This window comes from Diabrotica virgifera, chromosome 9 (genome assembly GCF_917563875.1).
Source record: "Diabrotica virgifera virgifera chromosome 9, PGI_DIABVI_V3a".
NCBI lineage: Eukaryota > Metazoa > Arthropoda > Insecta > Coleoptera > Chrysomelidae > Diabrotica > Diabrotica virgifera.
Genome location: NC_065451.1, coordinates 19001330 through 19025762, shown reverse-complemented (window position 1 = coordinate 19025762; position 24433 = coordinate 19001330). Strand labels below are relative to the sequence as shown.

The 24433-nt window shown below is 33.1% G+C and overlaps 1 protein-coding gene across 4 annotated transcripts in view; it reads left to right on the top strand.

Annotated features, from left to right (window-relative positions):
* The window catches only part of LOC114331404 (NADP-dependent malic enzyme), a 178749-nt gene that overhangs the window by 54567 nt on the left and 99749 nt on the right, over positions 1-24433 (top strand). The window contains exon 1 of one of the 4 annotated variants that reach the window (XM_028280990.1): positions 3746-3789. The exons of the other annotated variants lie outside the window; for them this stretch is intronic. Coding sequence (XP_028136791.1) covers positions 3761-3789 — 29 coding nt within the window. The 5' untranslated portion in view covers positions 3746-3760. Of the gene's footprint in view, positions 1-3745; positions 3790-24433 lie in introns of those variants that run through there. 4 annotated transcript variants of the gene reach the window in all.

Below are 24433 nucleotides of genomic sequence, written 5' to 3'. Positions count from 1 at the left end.
TCTGGTGCATAAATGCTAACAATATGGATTTTTTCATTAGCTAACATAGTAGGTATTATTGAAAATGTTTATTTTCAATTAATGTATCTGTCACCGTGATTGTAATTATGTCCGAGAAATGATCGACTGAATACAAAAGCGGTGGTAGCTGATCGGTAGAGCATTCGACCAGGGATCGAGAGGTCGCCTGTTCAAATCCGGACAAAGTCATATCTTTTTTTTTTTAATTTTTGGTATTCTTTTTGTTCTTTCTAAAATTAGTTTAATATTTAAATACAATACAAAAACTGTTTAAAGTTGATAGGTATATTGATTTCGTTGAAATCATAATATGAAGTTAGATTATATTATAATAGAAGTATAACTTCTTACGTACGTACAAAGTACACACACACATTCTTTTTTGACATACAATTACGTATTTTACGGGATGCATGTAAAATGTTTATACACGTATGCCAATTGTGAATATAAAATTCTTAATTCTATGTCAGAAATGCGCAATAACTACGTCTTAAAACCTACCTACTAATTTCATTTGCATATCTCAACCAGTTTTAGAGCAATAAATAAATCGTCAGTTTGTAAGAAAAAATTCAACATCCCATATCTCTGAAACAAAGCATTTGCGGACATATGTTTATAAAGCAAACGGTCATTATTTTTTCATGCAGAATTACCCCTTAAAGTTTGTCGCACTTATTTAGAAATACCCTGTATTGATGAATAACATTGCTAGTTGTTAAAGTACCTAACTTTTTTGTTATCTAACATAAGCGAATGAATTAAAAAGCAAAATGTTAAGAAAGCCTAAGGCTACAGTTGAGTTTTAATTTCAATATTTTATATACGCTACAATATTCCATAGGGTGTTCCAAACATTGAGGAAAAAACACTTAAAAAAAGCACTAATATTATTACATCGATATTCTTGAAGAATAAAGCTATAATATGCTAAAAAATCACTCAAATCGAACAACAGGTTTAGGAAATACGAGACATAAAAAAATGTCCCATTTTTAAGATGGTGCTTTAATTTTGATGCTTAGTGTAGTAACTCCATCTTTAAATGAACATTTAAAATAGGTAATCTGTTTTTAGGGGTGTAAAGTTGTTTATAGAGGTGGGTTTAAAATAGAGGGTGTAAAGTTGTGTTATAGAGGTAGCACCTTGTATCGGAACGACCACATCGAGCGTCATAGACGGGAGATGGTTCTTGATAACTGGTCCTCATAAGACACTCCATCTTTAAATGAACATTTAAAATAGGTAATCTGTTTTTAGGGGTGTAAAGTTGTTTATAGAGTTGGGTTTAAAATAGAGGGTGTAAAGTTGTGTTATAGAGGTAGCACCTTGTATCGGAACGACCACATCGAGCGTCATAGACGGGAGATGGTTCTTGATAACTGGTCCTCATAAGACAACTAACTCTCACTTATGGCTCCACGTGCCACACCCCGGGCAACTGCATTGGTCTGCAGGCTAAACTAAGTGAGGGTAGTCAGATATGGCGAAAAACTCCACCGAGCGATTGCCGGTATAAGCAATCCCACACTTACTGACCAACGGCTTCGGGCGGATGAGTTGGTAAGTGGAAGGGCACTCTTTTGTCCTGGCGCTAAGAAATTGGCACCAAAGGCGAATGAATCAAGTAAGTGATCAACGGCATAAGGATACAGAAGGCAAGGAGAAACCACTGTATTAAAGATCCAATTGGATATCTCTAGTACAATCATCATGGCTGTACAACGTACAATAAATTCTGGTACTGATCATCGACATCGGAAAACAAGATCCGGCAGGAGAGGTAATTCTCATGACAACAGGGCCTTTCGGGTCGTAACCCGGCGAAATCCCTGTTTTAAAGATGCAATAAATATTGATACGTGGAACGTCAGAAGTATGTATGAACCTGGAAAAATGAACAATATTATACAAGAGATGCAAAGGTTAAATATCGATATTTTAGGTACCAGCGATACAAGGTGGTCGAGTTCAGGCAGCTTCGCGACAAACAACGGAATGATATATTTTTCAGGAAATAATGACCCACACCACAGATATGGAGTAGCAATTGTTGTATAAAAAAAATGATGCAGTCTGTTATTAACTTTACACCAGTGTCTGATAGAGTAATATTCCTTCAACTTCATACAAAAACTGTAAATCTTAATATCATAAAGGTCTATGCTCCTACTGCAGAAAAATCAGATGAAGAGGTTGAGGAATTCTATGAACAAATTAACCATGTTCTAAAATCTATAAAGCCAAGAGACGTCACAATTATCCTTGGTGATTTTAATTCCAAAATTGGGGAAGGACAAAGCGGCAAATATGTAGGAAATTATGGTCTCGGGTTAAGGAACGAGAGAGGAGACTGAATGTTACAGTTCTGCCAAGAAAACGATATGATTATTTCAAACACATTTTTGAAACTCTCCAACAACCCAATAAATCTAATCTCCAAAAACATAGGTGTTTATGCTTCTTGCATTCAAAAAATATGTGGTTCAAGCTCAAGTCACTTTTAACCTCACATTCTTGACAACTATTCGAATCTAATATGTTTATTTTAAATAAATGTGCAGGATAACATGCATGTCCAAATCTAATTCTACTGATGGTGGATTTGTCTTTGCGAGGGAGGGTGAAATTATTATACCAGGGTTTTTCCGGAATAATCGGTTATATCAAACTGTATTGTGTTGTTGATATGCTACAGTAATTTTTCCAGTGTGTTTTCCAGTTCTTCATCTGTTCAGTTCTTAAACAAGCAAAAGCATCTAGAATGCAGGGCTGATATTTGGTTACTGTTCCATGGATGAGGGAATTTTTAGCTAATTGGTCTACATGTTCATTATGTGTAAGTCCTGAATGTGCTTTGATCCACATAAGTTGTATTTTTTGGGTGTGTTTATTAATTTCAAATAAGATTTTTTTTATTAAGAAAATGTATGGATTAGAAGTACTACAGGGTAGTTGAGGTGTTTGAATAGCAGTAAGCACAGATAATGAATCAGTTAAAATTACTGCAATAAGATGCTAACTTGAAATAAATTAAAGCTTCATATACCGCCGCAGCCTCGGCACTAAAAATGGAGAAATTTGAGTCATCCCATATGAAATTTGAATCATAAAAATGGAGAAATTTGAGTCATGAATATGTGGCAAGTCATCCCGTAATTTTTAAAATAATTATTCTACTCTGTTGAAATATGAAGAGATAATACAAACAATATGCTTCCCTTAAAATCGATAAAAAGTTGGATTTCTGGAGCAAGGTCTCAAACACAATAATATTACATTACTATCACTTTTTAGCATGACTATATAAAATATACGCTTCCACCTGCAGGTACCTATCTGTCTATCTTCGTTTTCCATCAAGATCGCGGTCCGAAAAGAATATTATTAGGTACAGTAAACGTACAATACAAAACTATTATCAACATCAAAACTATTCCATACAATTAGTTCCGAACCATAGTTTTATTTCCCCAATTTAATAACGAAATCGATGGAATAATATATTATTAATGAAAAGTGAAAACGATACCGTCGATGAACGCGATCTCTTCCTTCGCTTTCAATGCTATTTGTCTATTCGTTGGATGCTTAAGCTTTAATCCGTCAAAGTTTTTAACGGTGTTGTGATTTCTAGTACAATGATTAGGTTTTCGTGAGGAAATAATTGAAATGGTCGCAGTTAATTGTGATGGGGAACACCGCGAGCGTCGTGCAACAAGTGTGTTGTGGTAATATGGATAATGTGGAAAAAAACCATAACGGGTAAATATTTTATTATATATTTTTGAAAATTTTGTTAACTACAGACTTACTTACTTATCCGTGGCTTTACAAAGCTTTTTCTGTTTGCATTTTATATGGTTTTACGCATGACAGGCACTTGTCCCGTTCCCTCTCACGCAATTTTTCAGCTCCACCTTAAAAAATCCGAGAAACTGTTTTTTTTTTATTGGGTTTTTCAAGCGATTTTCCCGATTTTATAGACTTCAAAATCAAGGTTTTTTTATAGGTATATAGTTTGAAGTAACTGGGTACTTTAGGACATTCAAAAATGAGAGAAATATGTTCAAGCCCCAAAATGGGTGAAACATGTTGAAACCCCAAAAATAGGTTTTTTTGAGGAATTTGTAAGTGTTCCCCAATTTTTGAATGCCCTAAAGGACTCAGTAACTTTAAATTATATATAACATAAAAAACGATCTATTTTCAAGCCTATAAAAAGGGGAAAATCGCCAAAAAAAAATTTTCGTTTGAAGGTGGCCCACCTTACGGAAAAATCTGAAAAGAAAAATAAAAATATAGTTTTCAATCTCAAAAATATGATGATTCTGCCTAATCTTATACGAATATTGCTAGTTTCCGAGATACCGAATGTTTAGTTTAAATATGTATATATTATAATTTTTAAAAGAAAATTAGAAATTTATGTAGAAAATCTGACGTTTTTTTAGATTCTCTACGATTCATCAAGGGAAAAGTAATTGCGGGGAGGCCACAATTCAAAGAAAATTACCTATTAACGTTATTTCTAACTTTTGGTATTATTTTAAGTATTAAAATTAAAATTATTTAAATAAAAATACAATTATTTTACTTAATGTTGTTATGAAGCTATTTCCTTGTGGCATTTTTGTAATTAACTATTCAAATGGGAAATAAGCCACAATTTAAATAAAAAAAGATTTTATTAACATTTCGACGTCCAAATCGGATGTCGTTGTCAAAAAATGTTTTTTTAAATTCTTTTAGTTAAATTGTGGCTTATTTCCCATTTAGAGAAGTTAATTATTAAACTGTTCAAAATATATTGTTTTCGTTAAAATCATAATACGTAATAGAAGTATAGCTTCTTACGTGCGTACAAAGTACACACACTCTTTTTTTTATATAGCATTCGCAGCTTCTTCTTTTTTTCTGTCGCAATTCTAGAAGAGAATTAATTCTTTTTTTGCAAACTAATGCCTTCATTTGCGACAATTGCGATCCAATTTGAAAAATCCAAAGGATTTAAATCAGTATTTATTTGTGGCCAAGCAAACTCACTTCCACGACCAAACCACCGCCACCGATGCGAAAACTGTTAAGAATGGACGAACTTTCAAAGTATAATGTGGTGGCGACTAATTGTGCAAAATCCACTTGTTTTCTCTTAACCCTTTCAGACCTGACTTTTTCTGAGCAGAAAAAAAAATTTTCCGCAGAATTTTTTTTCTATTGAATCCTCTTAACGGAAGATTGTAATAGTCTAAAATCACATGTTTGACATTTTTGTTTAATAGGTATTCATTTGACAGAATGTCCATTGTAATGGACATTGGGACTACAATAAGAAATTAGAGTATCATATGATATTTTTTTTTAAATTTATTATATTTATATCAAGCAAATTACATTACATTTTTCACAAAAAAATGAGTTTTCCCTTTACACCCAACATTTTTGCATCTGGATGCTTCCTTTTTGTTATCGCAATCGGGTATGTGATCTATTTTCTCTATGCGTATTTCATTGAATGGTCTAATTTCGACTCTGGGTCTTTTTGGAGTGTGGGGAGATTTCTCAGTTGATATTTTGGGATGACCAATGCTTCTTTTATGGGTTTTCTTACTTCAATTAGATTGATCTCTGATTGATCTTCAGTTTGAGACAGCACATTATCAGATAATTGTTCTAATTCATCATCATCATATACAGTCGGAAAAATGAAAGAATACCCATGAACGATCACATCAATCATATATTATTCACATTATTAATAATCTATCTCTCTCGTTTGTTATTTATGAAAAAAAAACAACAAATACAAAATAAGTGATTGATGTGATCGTTCATGGATTTTTTCCGACTGTAAAAACAACAATAAAATCTTTTGATCTTTTGGATTAACCGGATTAAAACTTGTAACAAAAATATCAATATAGACCTGTTGTCCATTGTAATGGACATCGTATTTTAATGTTTGTTATCAACAAAAAACAACAACTTATCTATATTGAAAAAGTAGTATATCAATTTATTGATATGTCTACTATTGTATAAAATAATATTTGGTTACATATAACAAATTTACAACGTGAAGTTGAGCTTTCTAAGATATCGTGAATTCGCCATGTCACATGTCACACTATTTGTAACAGCACTTAACTTGGCTATGATTCAAACTAAACTAATAAGTGTTATGTTTAGTAGTAACTGAGATATGCAAAATAAAAAATATGTAGTTGTCAGCAATTTACAGGAGTTTAATTTTGTTGTAGAGCGTACGTAAATGTATATCCATTGCAATGGACACCGGGTCTGAAAGGGATAAGGCGAGAGGTATATCCTCTAGAATACATAAGATCCTTTTAATGACCTAAAACGCGCGTTAGCATGTGAACGGTCTCAAGTAAAATGTATGTAGTTGTAATCGCGTCTTATCAAAACGCGCGGTAACCGCCTGTCATGAGAACGGGGCCTTTGTGTTTGTTTCTCCATATTGTATCATTAAGGCATCCTGCTGTTTTACTTGCGTTTGCGATTTGCTCCCTGAGTTCTTCCTCGATTTTTATTTATTTATCGTATGGCAATTACAACACATTTAGAACAAAATTAAAAACACTAGTAATATAGGTATATAACAAACTTTAAATAGTTACAAACAAACAGCAAGTGTATTAATACAGTGTGTCCACGGTTGGGGTGCCCAAGAGGAAAAACTTTTTTATTTTCAATTTTAGCGAAAAATGTCATTCTTGATAAAAAATTTTGCTTGTTCTAAAGCCCCATAAAACGAAATAAAATTCAAGTTTTTCAAATAATGCTTAATTTTATAACCAATCTTATGTAAATCCCTATAAATTTTTACACTAAGTTCGAAATTGTAACAATTACTCCATTCTTTCACGGTTTTTGCTCTAAATTTTAAAGTACCGCTCTGATTGACATGAAATTTGGCATGCGTATAGCTTACATGTCAAAGAAAAAAAGTGATATTGTGCCGATGTGTGCTTTTGCCCTGGGGGTGATTTTCACCCCCTGTTGGGGGTGAAAAAATATATGTCCAAAATAAGTCCATAAATGCGTAAAGTGACTAATTTTAAGTAACTTTTGTTCTATAGAGCTTTTTCGCCAAGTCAACACTTTTCGAGTTATTTGCGAGTGAATATGTTCATTTTTCAACAAAATAACCACATTTTTAGACGGTTTTTCGCAAATAACTCAAAAAGTAAGTATTTTGTCGAAAAAAACGTTCTTAGCCAAAATATAGCTTATAAAAAAGTAAAAAAAATGGTGTACGCGTTAGGTCTCTGGATCTTGTAGAACCAGAGTTATAGCCAATGAAAAATAGATTCATATTCACCAAATTTCAAATAGAATATTTCGACGTGGAATATCCAAAAAATTAAGCACTTTTTGGGGAAAACCCATTATAACTTTTTTAAAGTGTTTTAAAAAATCCTTATTTCTGTTTTTACAAAAAGTTTCTAGCATTAAATTTAAGCAAGTTACGCTCAAAATAAAGTTGGTCACATTTGTTTTTGCAAAAAAAAAATCGGGAAGACCAACCCCTAATTAGCAACTTAAATGAAATTAATCGTTACCGCTCCACAAATTATTTTACTTATGTTGTGTTTATATGATCTGTAAGTTTCATCGATTCAAAGTGCTTATTTTTAAAAAAATTTGGTTTCAAAGTAAAATTTTTAAAAATTTAAATTTTGAAAAATATACTTTTTTTCAAAATAACTTAAAAATTGTTAGAGTTACCAAAAATCTCGAAAAACAAAAAGAGTCAGATTTGCTTTTCTGAATTTTGACAAAAATTGATTAAGATTTGGTGTTTCTAAATGTGCATACATTCGTGATCAGTGACTCGTTCAACCCCTTTTAACTACAGCCCTTTCAATAATAAGGACTTTGAACCGATGAAACTTACAGATCATATAAACAATATATACACGAGTCAAGATACTTGTGAAGTCGTAACGATTAAGTTCATTTAAGATACTAATTAGGGGGTGATTTTCTCGATTTTTTTACCAAAACCAAAAGGGACTAACTTTATTTTGAGCGTAACTTGTTTAATTGTGATGGTAGAATTTTTTTTTATAAAAAAAAAATGAAGCTCTTTTTAAACACTTTAAATAAGTTGTAATGAGTTTTCCCCGAAATGTGCTTCATTTTTGGTTATTTCGCGTTAAAGTATTCCATTTGGAATTTGACGAATATGAACCTATTTTTCATTAGCTATAACTCTGCTTCTACTAGGTGTAGGGACGTGATGTATACACCATTTTTTAAAATTTTTTACAGGCTATATTTTTGTTAAGAATGTTTTTCGACAAAATACTTACTATTTGAGTTATTTGCGAAAAACCGTCTAAAAGTGTGATTTTGTTGAAAAAAATGAACATATTCAATACCAAATAACTCGAAAAGAATTGAATTAGTGAAAAAACTCTATAAAACAAAAGTTACTTAAAATTATCCAGTTTATCCATTTCCTGACTTTCTTTGGACAAATATTTTTCCACCCCCAAGAGGGGGTGAAAACCACCCCCAGGGCAAAAGCACATATCGGCACAATATCACTTTTTTTCTTTGACTTGTTAGCTATATGTATGCCAAATTTCATGTCAATCCAAGCGGTTCTTTAAAATTTAGAGGTTTTGCAATATTTTACCGTTACAGAACGGACTAAATAATAACTTGGGAGAACAACCCTTTCGCTTCTTTGGTTTATGAAACCAGACTGTGTCGTTCTCCTTGAAACATCCAATTATTTAATAATTAAATAATTATCATTCCAATAATTTTAACAATAAAATTGATCAAAAGATAAATTCTTTTTTGAACGCTTAACATTGTCGAAAAGAAATGACAATTCGCAAATTATTTATCGGAGTTGACAGTTACTAAGCTACATTGTGGCTTGGCAATACTAGATTATTGTTACGATTTCGAACTTAGTGCAAAAATTTATATAGTCCAGAAAGCCACTGCGCATCCTCTAGGAAAAATATTCTAATTCGGATTTTTGTACAATCTTACTCAAAAAGGAATCCTTTTAACAAATTTGCATGTTGCCAGGACCAAAAGGTGGTCAAAAATTTTTTAAACGTTTTTTTTTTGTTTTTTTCCTAAAATTATTTTTTTTGCATGGAACAAAGTTTTTTTAGGTTTTTTGGATCATTCCAAACAGAAAAGGTCTTTAGTGACTTTTCTCTAAAATTGATAGTTTTTGACATATAAGCGATTAGAAATTGAAAAATTGCGAAATCGGCCATTTTTAACTCTCAAAAACTATGTGAAAAACTGAAAATTTGAATGTTGCTAAGGTAGGTAGATATTCTTTAAACATCGATTGATGAAATCCCGAAGAGTTTTTTGCAATATAATATTCAAAACTCCTTTGTTTTTAATTTCTAATCACGCGTGCGCTACACTATTTTCCACCGTTGCATGTGTATACAGTATGGTGCAAATGAAAGGAATAAATTCGTTATTTCGTAAACCGGCTACTTTAAGAAAAAAACCCGAAACAGGTCGATTTTTATTTTTAAGTTATGATATTGTGGCATATATCGTATACCAGTGACGTCATCCGTCTGGGCGTGATGACGTAATCGATTATTTTTTCAAATGAGAATAGGGGTCGCGTGGTAGCTCATTTGAAAGGTTCTTCAATTCTCTATTCAGTAATATAAACATTTACATAATTATTTATACAGGGTGCCCAAAAAATTTTTATTAAATTAAATTATTTGACAAAAAAAGAAGTAGAAGGACACCCTGTATAAATAATTATATAAATGTTTATATTACTGAATAGAGAATTGAAGAACCTTTCAAATAAGCTAGCACACGACCCCTATTCTCATTTAAAAAAATCATCGATTACGTCATCACGCCCAGATGGATGACGTCACTAGTATACCATATATGCCATAATATCATAACTTAAAAATACAAATTGACCTGTTTCGGGATTTTTCCTTAAATTCGCCGGTTTACGAAATAACGAATTTATTCCTTTCATTTGCACCATACTGTCAGTGGAAAATAGTGTCGAGCACACTTGATTATCAATTAAAAAACAAAGGAGTTTTGAATATTGTATTGCAAAAAACTCTTCGGGATTTCATGAATTGATGTTTAAATAATATCTATCTACCTTGGCAACATTCAAATTTTAAGTTTTTCACATAGTTTTTGAGGGTTAAAAATGGCCAATTTCGCAATTTTTCAATTTTTAATCGCTTATATGTCAAAAACTATCATTTTTAGAGAAAAGTCACTAAAGACCTTTTCTGTTTGGAATGATCCAAAAAACCTAAAAAAACCTTTTTCCATGCAAAAAAAATAAGTTTAGGAAAAAAACAAAAAAAAACGTTTAAAAAATTTTTGACCACCTTTTGGTCCTGGCAACATGCAAATTTGTTAAAAGGAGTCCTTTTTGAGTAAGATTGTGCAAAAATCCGAATTAGAATATTTTTCCTAGCGGATGCGCAGTGGCTTTCTGGACTAATAGGGATTTACATAAAATTGACTACAAAATTAAGCAGGATTTGTAAAACTTAAATTTTGTTTCGTTTTATGAGGTTTTAGAACAAGCAAAACTTTTTATCAAGAATGACATTTTTCGCTAAAATTGAAAATAAAAAAGTTTGTCCTCTTGGGCACCCCAATCGTGGACACACTGTATAATCAATTGACTCTGAAGTTGCAAACAGGAAGTCTTCAGGGCTACCATTGTAGGATCTTGAGGGACACTTCAATAATGTCATGATACTATAAATAAAGAGATAGTATTTTCCCGTAGCTCAAATACGTCCGAGTTCGCGCATTGATTACGTAACTGGAGACCGGAAGTTGAATTTTAATTCTTGTTAAAGTTAAATGGGATTTGTATGCATTATGTGATGAAATTATTCAATTAGCAAAATAACATTAAACTTCAATGTATTCGAAAAGAATTTATTGTCGAGATTCCAGTCAAAATAACTGTCAAAGATAAGATATAAAATACAACCGCGAACAATTCAAAGTAATCGGACATTACGAATGATTACGAACCATTACGAACTTGCCGGTCTCCAGTTACGTCACGACTTCCGGATGTGCAATATATTATCTTGTTATTTATAGTATCATGAATAATGTGGTCAATGTTTTGGTTCTCCCCACAGTCACATTGAGGAGACGGGTTCTTTCCCCATTTATGTAGCATATATGCACATCTGTCATGTCTGGTTCGGATCCTATTCAGAGTGGACCATGTTTTACGTGGAAGATCAAAACCTGGTGGCTTGTGGGTAATACAGGGCATGTTATTTTGCCATGCGTTCCATTCTTGGGACCATGCATTCGTGATGTTGAACTCCTCATGTATCATTCTTGCCGTTTTTATTGGTGGTTTTCTAGAGCGGAGACGGGTATTTCGTGCATCCTCGGTATCTTGGTGGATCGGCGGATTTATATTGTTCATGATCTTTTTGTATTCACGTGTAAGTGCTCGATATTTTTGTCACTTGAGGTATTTCAATTTAATTGTTTGTTCTATCATTTTATTTTCAACCTCTAGTTTGCATTTTATTGGTTTGTTTGTGTTACTACAGTTTTTGTTTTTGTGGCAGATATATTCATATTGAACTCTTTAGCTTCCGTAGTGTTCTTACACATATTATGTACGGTTGCATGGAGTAAATTATAATGTATTTTTGGTTGTCTTGTGCTAATACCTATAATTTGCCGACATGGAGGGTCAACTAGTTGGTTTTATCGTTCCAACCACTTAATAAGAAACAATTTCATGGTCCGTTTAAATATGACGAAATAATAATTGTCTGTCGTCTTCATATTTTATCTGGATTTTTAAATATGTATACTTAAACGCTACCATAAAATCATTTTAGTTTCTCTTCCTGTATGGGTAGTTGGAAAGTTTTAGTGTACCTTAAAACGCGATATGAAAGTCGATGACAACGACACGATAGGAATTATGATCTTTAATTAGGAATAAAATAAAAATAGTTATAAAATTATTGTTATAGAAAAAATAAACGTTTCTTACAATACATTGCGTAAATATAGACACGCAAGCCAAAGGAATAATGGATTTTGTAAGAGACAGTCAAAGGATTATAATAATTTTTCTTTAAAAGGAAAATACTATAAAAGCTTGATGAGCACCATTTGAAAGAGTTAGCGGAGACTTAATCTATAATCTATATTCCCAATTCTTATTAGAGACACTAGAGGATCCCAGCGACGGAGTCAAGATGAACAACATAAATGTCAACAGCATCAGATACGCCGATGATACTTTGGTGATTGCGGTTTTTGACTTGGATCTACAACGACCAATCGGTAGTGAAATTGATGCCGGAACAGACAACAAATGCCGAATATGTGGAATGAACACGAAAAAGATATGCGAGAATATGAAAAAGAATTCAAGGAATTTTATTTTATCATACCAAAGAAATCGATCTCCGCTATCTTACATTAATCGTCTTTGCATGCAACAAAGAACATTAAGGTATCGATTTATTAAACTACTTATTTAACTTATATTATGATGTATCCTAAAAATTAGATATTGATCCAACGAATACCCAGAGGAATTACATGTTTATAAATTGTTCATTTTTTATTCATTGCCAGAATTAAAGATGAGTTCATTTTTGTGCTGGGTGTAGAATTTTTCCGTATTTCTGTATTTTCCGTATATTATTTTTTATATGTATAAGGTGCACCAAAATGAACGCATAATTTTAGGATTATAATAATTTTAGCCGATTAAGTTTTACTTTATACCAATATTACAACTTAATAATAGAAACATTTACCTAATAACACAGAAACATGGGTCTAAATGTAAATGAAAACAAAACAAAATGCATGGTTGTTTCAAAACAAGAACGACGACGAATACGGCAAAATGTTACAATGGTTAAAGAGTTCAAGTATCTAGAAGCAACACTCACCAGTGACAACAAAGAAACAGATCTTTTAGTTTTCATCCATTCTTTTTTGTTTTCCATGCTCTTTGTTTTCATCCTCTAATCCTTTTATCCTCTTTCAATCTTGCTCAATACCTTGTTCAGTAGATTTTATAGTTCTTGTTTGCTTCTGGTAATTAATACCGTATCGTCGGCATATTTAATGTTATGAACAACTCTTCCGTTCTTGTGCCTCATCCAGAGTTTGTACGAATATCTCCTCTGAGTAAAGGTTAATAATGGCGAGAGTATACAACCTTGCCTAACACGGCCCCCGCTACCATATGTGCAAAGTGTGCAATGCACACGGGCAGGGGCGCCATCCTTTAGGGGCGCCAAAACCCAGGGTAAAAAATTACAAAAAATTTGAAACAAACAAACAAAAAAAAAACAAAAATTAATTTTAAAATATAAGTTGAGAAATTAAATAGGATTACGTATAAATAGAAGAAAAACATGAGAAAAACAGAATACTTCGGCCATATAATAATTAAGAGGACCTATATTCCATCTACTTCGCCTTCTAATACAAGAAAAAGTGGAGGGAGAGAGATGGATTGGTCGAAATTAACTTTCATGGTTGTTAAATATTAGATAAAGAAGACGAAGGTATAATCATCCAGTTACTGCCGATTCCTATATGCAAGATCATGTCGGAAGTCAGGCATTTTAATTTATTTTGTTATGATTTTATTATGTTTGTTTCATTTTGATATTTTAGTCTACAAATAATAGTCCATTTACTCACGGTTTTTGCTGTGAATTTTAAAGAATCTCTTGCATTGACATGAAATACACATTTGCATACACATAATACACATAGCTAACAAGTCAAAGAAAAAAAAGTGATATTGTGCCGATGTGTGCTTTTGCACTGGGGTGGTTCCCACCCCTTCTCGGGGGTGAAAAACATACGTTCAAAATAAGCCTGAATTGGATAAACTGAGTAATTCTAAGGAACTTTGTTTGTATAGAATTTTTTCACTAAGTTAATACTTTTCGAGTTATTTGCGAGTGAATATGTTAATTTTTTAACAAAAACCCTCTTTTTATCGTAAACAAGTGAGTATTTTATCGGAAAAGTGCTCTTATCAAAAAAATAACTTACAAAAAGTTTAAAAAATGGCTGGCATATGAAGTCTGTAAACCCAGTAGAAGCACAGTTGTAGCTAATGAAAAGTAGGTTCTTATTCTTCACATTCCAAATCGAATATTTCAACGTGAAATAACCAAAAAATAATAAATAAATAAACCAAAAAATGAATTTCGGGGAAAGCTCATTAAAACTTCTTTGAAGTGTTTAAAACAAGCTTTATATTTGTTTTTAAAAAACGTTTCTAGCATCAAAAGTAAGTAAGTTATGCTAAAAATAAAGTTGGTCCCTTTTCTTGGTAAAAGAAATCTTTTGGACAATTTTTTTTTATCTTGAAAAAACTTTTCTGAAATTTTTAAATAGCTTAAAAATTATTGGTGATACCAAAAATTTCAAGCAGTAAAAAATGTAGGTTTTTCTATTCTGAATATTTTGGATTTTTTGTTTTCCTGTAAAACAAAAAGTTGTTAAGATATGGCTGTTCAAAATTTGCATACACCCGTGATTAACGACTCGTTCAAGCTCTTTTAACTAGAACAGCCTTTTCAAAACAAGCACTTTGAACCGATGAAACTTAAGATCAATATAAACAATACATAAGTAACTTGTAGTGAAGCGGTAACGATTAATTTAAATTGCTAATTAGAGGGCGATTTTCACGATTTTTTTTTATCAAAAAAGGGACCATCATTATTTTTAGCGTAGCTTACTTAATTTTGAAGTTAGAAACTTAAAAAACAAAAAAAAATAATGTTACACTCTCACTTTCTTATAAGCTTTAATTTTGGTAAGAACATTTTGTTCGATAAAATACTTACTGAACTTACTGAAAAAACTCTATAGAACAAAAGTTGCTTAAAATTATTCATTTTATCCAATTCCTTTTTTGCACGTTTTTATGTTTTTTTACCACCAAGAAGGGGTGAAACTCACATCCAGGGCAAAAGCACACATCCGCACAATATCACTTTTTTTATTTGACATGTTAGGTATCTGTATGCCAAATTCCATGTTAATGAAAGCAATTCTTTAAAATTCGGAGGTTTTGCAATGTTTTACTGTGAGTGACTGGACTATAAGTATGACTTCTGAAGTTCAGTTTTTTGCTTTATTTCAAGAACCTACCTACCTACCTACCTTCAAAAAATAAATAGAAAAACATGATCCAAAATGCCTTAAGGGGCGCCAAAATCCTTTTTTGCACACAGGCGCCAGTTACCCTTACGGGGGCTCTGTTGCCTAACTCCTTTTTGAATATTTATGGTATGTATGCCCCCTCATCGTTCTAACAAATGCATTAGGATCAATATCCTTGTTTTTTTTTTGTAAACATTGTATTAGTTTTTCGTGCTTGAATTTGTTAATGAGGAGATACTCGTGTGGCTCCAAAACTTGCGGCAACGTTCGAAATGGACAAGTCGCGTGAAGAAGAAGACTTTTTCAAAGGCGTGTGAGTTGTCCGTTAAAGGGTTAAGGGAAATAAACACTAAAACTTAGTTATGTCTACAGAATAATGATGACATTCAAGTCTGCAATGTATCACTATTATATTTATCTCTTTTCTAGCAGACCGATTGACCCTATATCGCCACCTAATAATTAATACTGATAAGATTATCAGTCAATAAGTTTTAACAACTTTTTATATACCATACTTGACCCGGATAGGTCAAAACAAGTTTCTGCACGGAAATAAGAATAACACAAAAATATAAATTTCATCATAACAAAAACTTTCTAATTTATCATAGGTTTTAGGTTTTTTAAGTACATGGGCATAATCTGCCTGTTTGTTCTTAATGGATTCTTGCATGTATCTTGTCTACCGACTGTCTGAGTAGCTTAATGACATGATTTTTTTTGATATCACCATTTACTTTTCTGAGCAGGTTAACATTAAGATGTTGTCCGCACGTTTAATTAGGCGAGGCAACGTAGTATTAAACCTAGGATTTTTGTGCAGTAAGATGAATCATCATGGAACTTTTTGCATTCGATTCGAGAGAGTGTCGGGCAATTTTGTGAACTAAATTGATCTCCGGCAAAAAATTTTGCCCATGAAAAAATGCAGTTTGAAAGTGCATCTCGAAGAGATGGAAAATGAAAAATTTAGAACTCGGGAAATATTTACGGAAATGAGTTCAATTTTTATACTTAGGGGTTTTGGAGGTCACTGAACACGAATTTCATGACGACGTTGGTCTTCGAGGTACCTGGTGCCCAGGGTGGAACTCATCGCCTAGGACGATTCGCGGGACGAACGAATAATCCGCGAGACGATCGAATAATTCGCAAAATGAAGATTGGATCGAAAAACTGAAAAATAAGTGTTTAATATTTTTTAAAAATCTATCCAATGACACTAAACACGACCCCCCTCTCAACCCCTGGAAGTGGGGTGGGGGTAACTTTAAAATCTTAAACGGAAACCGCCATTTGTTATTGCAGTTTTGGATCGCTTACGTAAAAATAAGCAACTTTTATTCGAGACATTTTTTCAAATTATGGATAGATGGCGCTATAGTCGGAAAAAATGATTTATCGTGATACCATAGGTAAATTATAGAAATGGTCTAATATCTCGAGAAATACACTTCCAAAAAAAACCAAAAAATACGTGTTTAATGTTTTGCAAGAACCTATCGAATAACATCAAACACGACCCTCCACTCACCCCCTCGAAGATGGGGTGGGGGGAACTTTAAAATCAAATAGGAAACCCCATGTTTTATTGCAGATTTGGATTCCTCTTGAAAAATAAGTAACATTTATTTGAAACATTTTTTTGTTGACAGATGGCGCTAATAAATAGTGTTTTCCGATTATAGCGCCATCTATCCATAATTCGAAAAAATGTCTCGAATAAAAGTTGCTTATTTTTACATAAACAATCCAAATCTTCTAAAACAAAGGGGGTTTCCATTTAAGATTTTAAAGTTACCCCCACCCCACCTCCAAGGGGTGGAGTAGGGGGGTCGTGTTTTGTGTTATTCGATAGATTTTTGAAAAATATTGAACACGTATTTTTCAGTTTTTCGATCCAATCTTCATTTCGCGAATTATTCGATCGTCCCAGGCGACGAGTTCCACCCTGGGCACCAGGTACTTCGGAGACCATCGCCGTCATGAAATTCGTGTTCATTGACCTCCAACCCCCTTAAGTAAAAAAATTGAACTCATTTCTGTCAATATTTCCTGAAGATTCCGCTTTTCCTCACAGATCCTAGTATTCTCCTCAATACTTTCCTTTCGAATGTATCGAGTTTGTTTTTGGATGTTTGGGTCCTCTACTATTGGTTGGGGTCCTCTACCGGTAGGTAAAAACCACGTGCATCAGATACTAAGAAATGTATAAGCTTCCTCTTTTTCTATTAGTATGCACTTCTGATTAAGTATTTTATATTTTTACATTTTACGTATCAAATCCTTCGGGCTGAACCTCTCCTATGACTAAATTTAGAATTTATCTAATCAGAAGTGCATACTAATAGAAAAAGATGAAGCTTATACATTTCTTAGTATCTGATGCACGTGGTTTTTACCTACCGGTAGAGGACATCCAAAAACAAACTCGACACATTCGAAAGGAAAGTATTGAGGAGAATACTAGGATCTGTGAGGAAAAGCGGAATCAACTTTCAAAATTTGATACAACAACGAGCTTTATTAATATTTCCTTAGTTCTAAATTTTTCATTTTCCATCTCTTCGAGATGCACTTTAAAAATGCATTTTCTTATGAACAAAAATTTTTGCCGGAGATCAATTTAGTTCACAAAATTGCCTGACACTCTCTCGAATTGAATGCAAAAAGTTGCATTATTATTCATCTTACTGCACATAATTCCTAGGTTTTGGGCTTTTTAGTGCTTCGTTGCTTCGCCTAAATGTTCGTGATTATTTTACTACCTATCGTTATTCTGCCTCTCCATCCCTTCAAGAATTTTTTTGATATTAACTATACTCCGAAGAATGGACCGATAACCAAGAGATAAGAGCGCGCATCGGAAAAGCTAGATCAATCTTCAACCGTATGAGGGCCTTTTTCAAGAGCTACAACCTTTCTCTTGGTATAAAAGTAAGAATGCTGAGATGCTACGTCTTCTCTGTTCCTTTTTATGGTGTTGAATCATGGACCTTGAACGAAGATATGTGCAGAAAATTAGAAGCATTTAAGATGTGGATATATCGGAGTATACTTAAAATATCGTGGACTGACCGACTCACAAATAAGAAACTCCTCAGAAGGGGTCTACCCCAAAATCCCGACAGTCAAAATCCAGACAGTCAAAATCCCGACAGCCACAATCCCGACGGCCAAAATCCCGACACGCCAGAATCCCGACAGGTTTGATAAGTTTATTTTTAACATATAATTACATTTATTTCTTGTTTTTTGTTTATGGCCATCTGTTTTTATTTTGTGTTACTAAACAAAAGTATTTACCATTTAATATGAACGAATTTTCTAAATAAAATTTCTAACAGGGTACCTATATGAATTAATTTATTTTTTTGCCAATATATAGTCCAATAATATATGTATAATCAAAATTAATCAAGTTTACTTTTCTTATAATAGATATTATCATATCACTTACAACCTTCCATTTCAGTAAGTATAGCTTTTATATTATAAAATGAAGTCTTTAAATATTTTTTCTTTTAAAATACATAATAATTAGTACCCGTACTTATTAGTAAGTAATAATTTTTCAATTTCAATACGCTATAATATGATTTGGTATTGCATTTGAAAAGGAAACAATAAATATTCAAAATGTAGTGGTCGGAATTTTTACTTATGCGAAGATTGTTGCATGTCGGGATTTTGGCCTGCCGGGATTTTGGCGTGTCGGGATTCTGGCGTGTGGGTGTTTTGGCCGTCGGGATTTTGGCTGTCGGGATTTCGGGCACCACCGCCTCAGAAGAATGAAGAAGAACCGAGCGGTACTGTGCAGCTTTTACGCGCTGCTGAAGATAAGATAAAGATTGCCATGATGATCGCCAACACTCGTCACGAATAGGTACAACAAGAAGAAGAACTAACTCCCCATTTGTATCAAATAGTGTGGATCCTACAATGCAGTTTTGCCTTATATCAAAGTGATTTTGGTCCAAATGGTTTGAAAATAACTTTGTTGGCCTTTACTTTTTCAGAACTATTTTCGTATTAGATATTTTCTTGTGGTGAGCAGTACATTGCGATAATGACAGTAACATTGAAGAAGAAATAAAGGAACCAGTGGCAAACGCAAGCAAAGCAACGGCATACCTTAACAACACAAGAATCGATAACGACATGGAACTAGAAGATGAAGGTAGAAAGTCAGTGACTCCAAAGAAAACCAGACAATTTACATAGGTATATAAAAGTAGTAGAAGAAGAAGTTTCCGAAGAAGACTCGCGTTTTTGTTGTGAAAATGGACAGACACATCAAGAGAACAAAGTTTTAATCAAATCACAAATTAATTACACCAATATAAAGTTTTCCAAATTACCAAATAAAAATCTGCCGTAATCAAAACATAATAGCATACTAATCATGCGTGATATTACTTATTTGTTATATCGTTGGTAGAAAAGAACTTTGGTATTCATTATAGAGGTGATAAAAGTACATGAAGATCATGCCATGTACTTACAATAAAAAACCCACAGATAACATTGGATTATCGACGTATTGAGTTGGTCAGTTCTGCACAATTTTGCAAATTAAATTTACTTATACAGGGTGATTGATTAGTAGGGTAAAGCTCAATAGCTCCGCTATAGTAATAGATAGCAATAAAAGTTAATAACAAAAATTTTAGCCACCTTTGAGCTTCACATTACAAAATTAATTAGAATGTTACAGGGTGTTCGATAACGCAGTGGCAGACCTAACTTATGTTTTTTTAAATAGAACACCCTATATTTTATTTTATATTCGAAATCCTGTTAACTTCTCCATCACAAAAATATAAAGGTTTGTTATGTTATACAGGGTATTTACAAAGTTATAACCAATTTTGTATGAAAATCGTAACAAGTTCAACTCCCTGTATAAATAAAAATAAGCACAACAGCAATGGTTTATTAATGCCATATTTTTTTATTGTCAAGATTTTTAAGAATTATTGATATTGCTAATTTTCTTTATATCAATTACATTATTTTCTCAGTAATGTTAAATGGAACACCCTGTATTTTATATCATTATTGAAAAGTAACATTAACGTACTTTAATTTTTATATAACATTCCCTATGCCCAAATTTATTAGTTTTCGAGATATTTTCAGTTTTCAGAGCAAATTATTTTAGGTGTTTAAATTTATCTAAATTTTAAGTAAGCCATGACTGAATTGACAATTGAAGATTACCGATTATCAATCCGGTACTGAGAAAATAATGTACTTGCGTTTTGACTCACCCTGTATTTGATATAAAGAAAATTAGCAATATCGACCATTCTTGAAAATTTTGACAATACGTTAAAAAATATTTCATTAATAAACCATTGTTGTTTTGCTTATTTTTATTTATACAGGGATTTGAACTTGTTACGATTTTCATATAAAATTGGTTATAACTTTGTAAATTTATAATGTATATCATAACAAACCTTTATATATTTGTGATGAAGAAGTTAACAGGATTTCGAATATAAAATAAAATATAGGGTGTTTCATTTAAAAAAAGAAACATAAGTTTGGTCTGCCACTGTGTTATCGAACATCCTGTAACATTCTAACTAATTTTGTAATGTGAAGCTCAAAGATGGCTAAAAATTTTATTATTAACTTTTATTGCTATCTATTACTATAGCGGAGCTATTGAGCTTTACCTACTAATCATTCACCCTGTATACGATATACAGATACAGTATACAATTTTAATTTAATGGTCACAGGCAATAATAAATTGTAAGTTTTTTCAAAAGGTAAACTCGGAATGTCACGTAATGATCTTAAAAATTACTTATAAATGAATCAGCAAATAATAAAACTTTATCTATAGGGCTTTTCATTCACAGTCATTTGTTTCGAACTTCTGTCATGTGTCACATAATATTAATATATCTACGTCATACGTTATTGGCATATACCAATGATACAAACCAAAGACGTATGACGTAGATATATTAATATTATGTGACACATGACAGAAACTCGAAACAATTGACAATCGATGAAAAGCCCTATAGATAATAACTCAATTAGTCACTAACAGTTTGCAAACTATTATCAAACTCATAACTAGAATATTTAATTGATTCATTGTTTACACTTTAATATGAGTGTATTTTTAAAAGGTAAAAAGAAAAAGAAGAAAACTTACTTACAATTGATATTATTGTAACTAAGCCGATCAGCTCTCGTATGTCGTGCATCTCGTCTTCAAACTAAATGCAATATATCATCATCATCATCTTTGGCTTTTACAACTCTTCGTGAGTCTTCCATTGGTTCCGATCCTGTGCTACTATGGGGTACGGACAAATAATCCCCGGACAAAAAATCCCCACAATTATCCCTGGACAAAAAATCCCTGGACAAAAAATCCCTCGACAAAAAATCACCACAAATAATTTCCACAAATAATCCCCGGACAAAAAATCCCTACAAAAAATCCCCACAAACTTTTTTGGACAAAATATCCCCACAAAAAATCCCGGACAAAAAATCCCCAAGAAATGTTTGCTGCCGAATAGTTCTCTAAAAGTTTTCCCTTGAATGGTGGAAGATATGGGGAATAGGCTAAGGCTGTGGGAATCATGTTGTAATTGGCTTAAATCTTTTGCTAACTCTGCTTTGAATAACTCAAAACATGTTCAAAACATTGTCTATTCGTGATGATAACTGCTGGTACTGACAACGATAATCTTGATTATACTAATTTACTAATGCAAAAAAATCCATTCCACGCATCGCCAGGAAAGTTACACAAAACTTTTCGATTATTTTGATTTTTCTGGTGGTTTTAGGAATAAATTTACGGGTATTACTATTCGATATCCGGTTTTTAAAAAACGTGAGGATCTGTGTGCATCCATTAAAAACTTTAAAAATTTATCCATAAATCAAACCAGATATAGCTGCTCGGGGAGAGGCCAGATGGGATAAGGTCTGTAGGGCGGCCTAGAAAAAGGTGGAAAGATGTAGTCAGAGAAGGTCTGGAGTAAATTGGAGTGAAACAATGGGAAATAGTGGTACTGGACCGACAATAGTAGTAGAAGATAAGCCACTTCAGGGCACTTTGACCTTTGAACCCTAGCGATACAACGTCGCGCGTGACTGCAGCAGACCGCGTGACTCCGTCGTGTAGGGGTGACGTCATTGGGTAACTTGTCGGGTGACGTCATTGGGGTAACTTGTCGGGTGACGTCATTGGGGAGCTTGTCGGGTGACGTTAGTGGGCCACAGTCCGATTAATTATGTTAATTATTTTTAATCATATTTTAAGTCCTTATAATAGTCTAAGTATGTCAATAACCATTAATATTAAACAACAAATTTTTCCTTAGGAGGGAATCGAACCAAGTACTAACACGACAGTAACTAGATACACATACCGCTAGCCTACGCAGACACTTGCTACGCACGGGCTATATTAGGTATAAAAAAAAGCAAATAGGTAGGTAAAAATTGTTAAGAAAATTACTAAGTACTTAAATGTACCTATTTACGAATGTTTCTTCTAAAATTTAGGAATATATTAATTTTATAATACATTTAAATACTTAGTAATTTTCTTTACAATTTTTACCTACCTATTTGCTTTTTTTATACCTAATATAGCCCGTGCCTAGCAAGTGTCTGCGTAGGCTAGCGGTATGTGTATCTAGTTACTGTCGTGTTAGTACTTGGTTCGATTCCCTCCTAAGGAAAAATTTTTTGTTTAATATTAATGGTTATTGACATACTTAGACTATTATAAGGACTTAAAATATGATTAAAAATAATTAACATAATTAATCGGACTGTGGCCCACTAACGTTACCCGACAAGCTCCCCAATGACGTCACCCGACAAGTTACCCCAATGACGTCACCCGACAAGTTACCCCAATGGCGTCGCCCGACAAGTCCCGACAAGTTACCCAATGACGTCACCCCTACACGACGGAGTCACGCGGTCTGCTGCAGTCACGCGGTCTGCTGCAGTCACGCGCGACGTTGTATCGCTAGGGTTCAAAAGTCAAAGTGCTCTGAAGTGGCTTATCTTCTACTGACAAGCATGGAAGGAAATAGTAAACGCGGCCAAGACTCTAGAAGAGTTATAACGCCATTGATGATGATGATGACTAAATATTTTTGACGTTACATTTACAAAAAGGAACAGAATTTTTTGCATTACAATCAAGATTATCGTTTTCAGGACCAGCAGTTATTATCACGAATAGACAATAAGTACATGATTCCCACAGTCTTAGCTTATTCCCCATATCTTTCACGATTATTGAAAAAACTCACAATTGGAATTCGAAATTTGGTAATCGAAATTATAATTCATGCCTCATTTTAATTGCTAATCATTATGTTCGTGCCGAAAACTGGTTTCATGGCGATTGCTATAACTCTCATGTACTGAGGCTGAAAAACATTTGCGTCGATTGCATTCACGGGAAAACTTTTAGAGAACTATTCGGTAGCAAATATTTCTGGGGATTTTTTATCCGGGGATTATTTGTCTGGGGATTATTTGTGGGGCTTTTTTGTGGGAATTTTTTGTCCGGGGATTTTTTGTCCGGGGATTTTTTGTCCTAGCTTCGCTACTATTTCCCATGGTCTCATTTCCATCTTCTCCAGGTCTTCTCTGACTGCATCTTTCCACCTTTTTCCATGCCGTCCTGCCGGTCTTCTACCTTCTGGTCTTTCCCAAAACACATTGCTAATCAGTCTGTCGTCATCACTCCGTACCACGTGGCCTGTCCATCTTAGTCTATTTTTTATGTATCTCACGATGTTTCAATGTAGCAATGGGCAAGTATGCAAATATTGCTCAACCTCTTACACCAGGAAAATTTAATCACGATGAACTCTTTTTTCGATAAAAAACTTCGGCATAAATGGACATGACAGATGGCAGTATGAAAAATGAGATAGATTTTATCATAACGAACAAAAATGAAATAATGAAGATATCGAAGTACTCAACAAATTTTCGATAGGAAACGATCACAGATTAATCCAATCAAAAGATACGATGAAATGTCAAATTGGAAAGCACCAAGATGATCAAAAATACGAAGGATGACATGGATTCTCTCACAAAACAACGACTTAATAGAAGATCTCCAACAAGCAAATAATGGACTTTTAGAAAATATAAAGGCATACGGCCC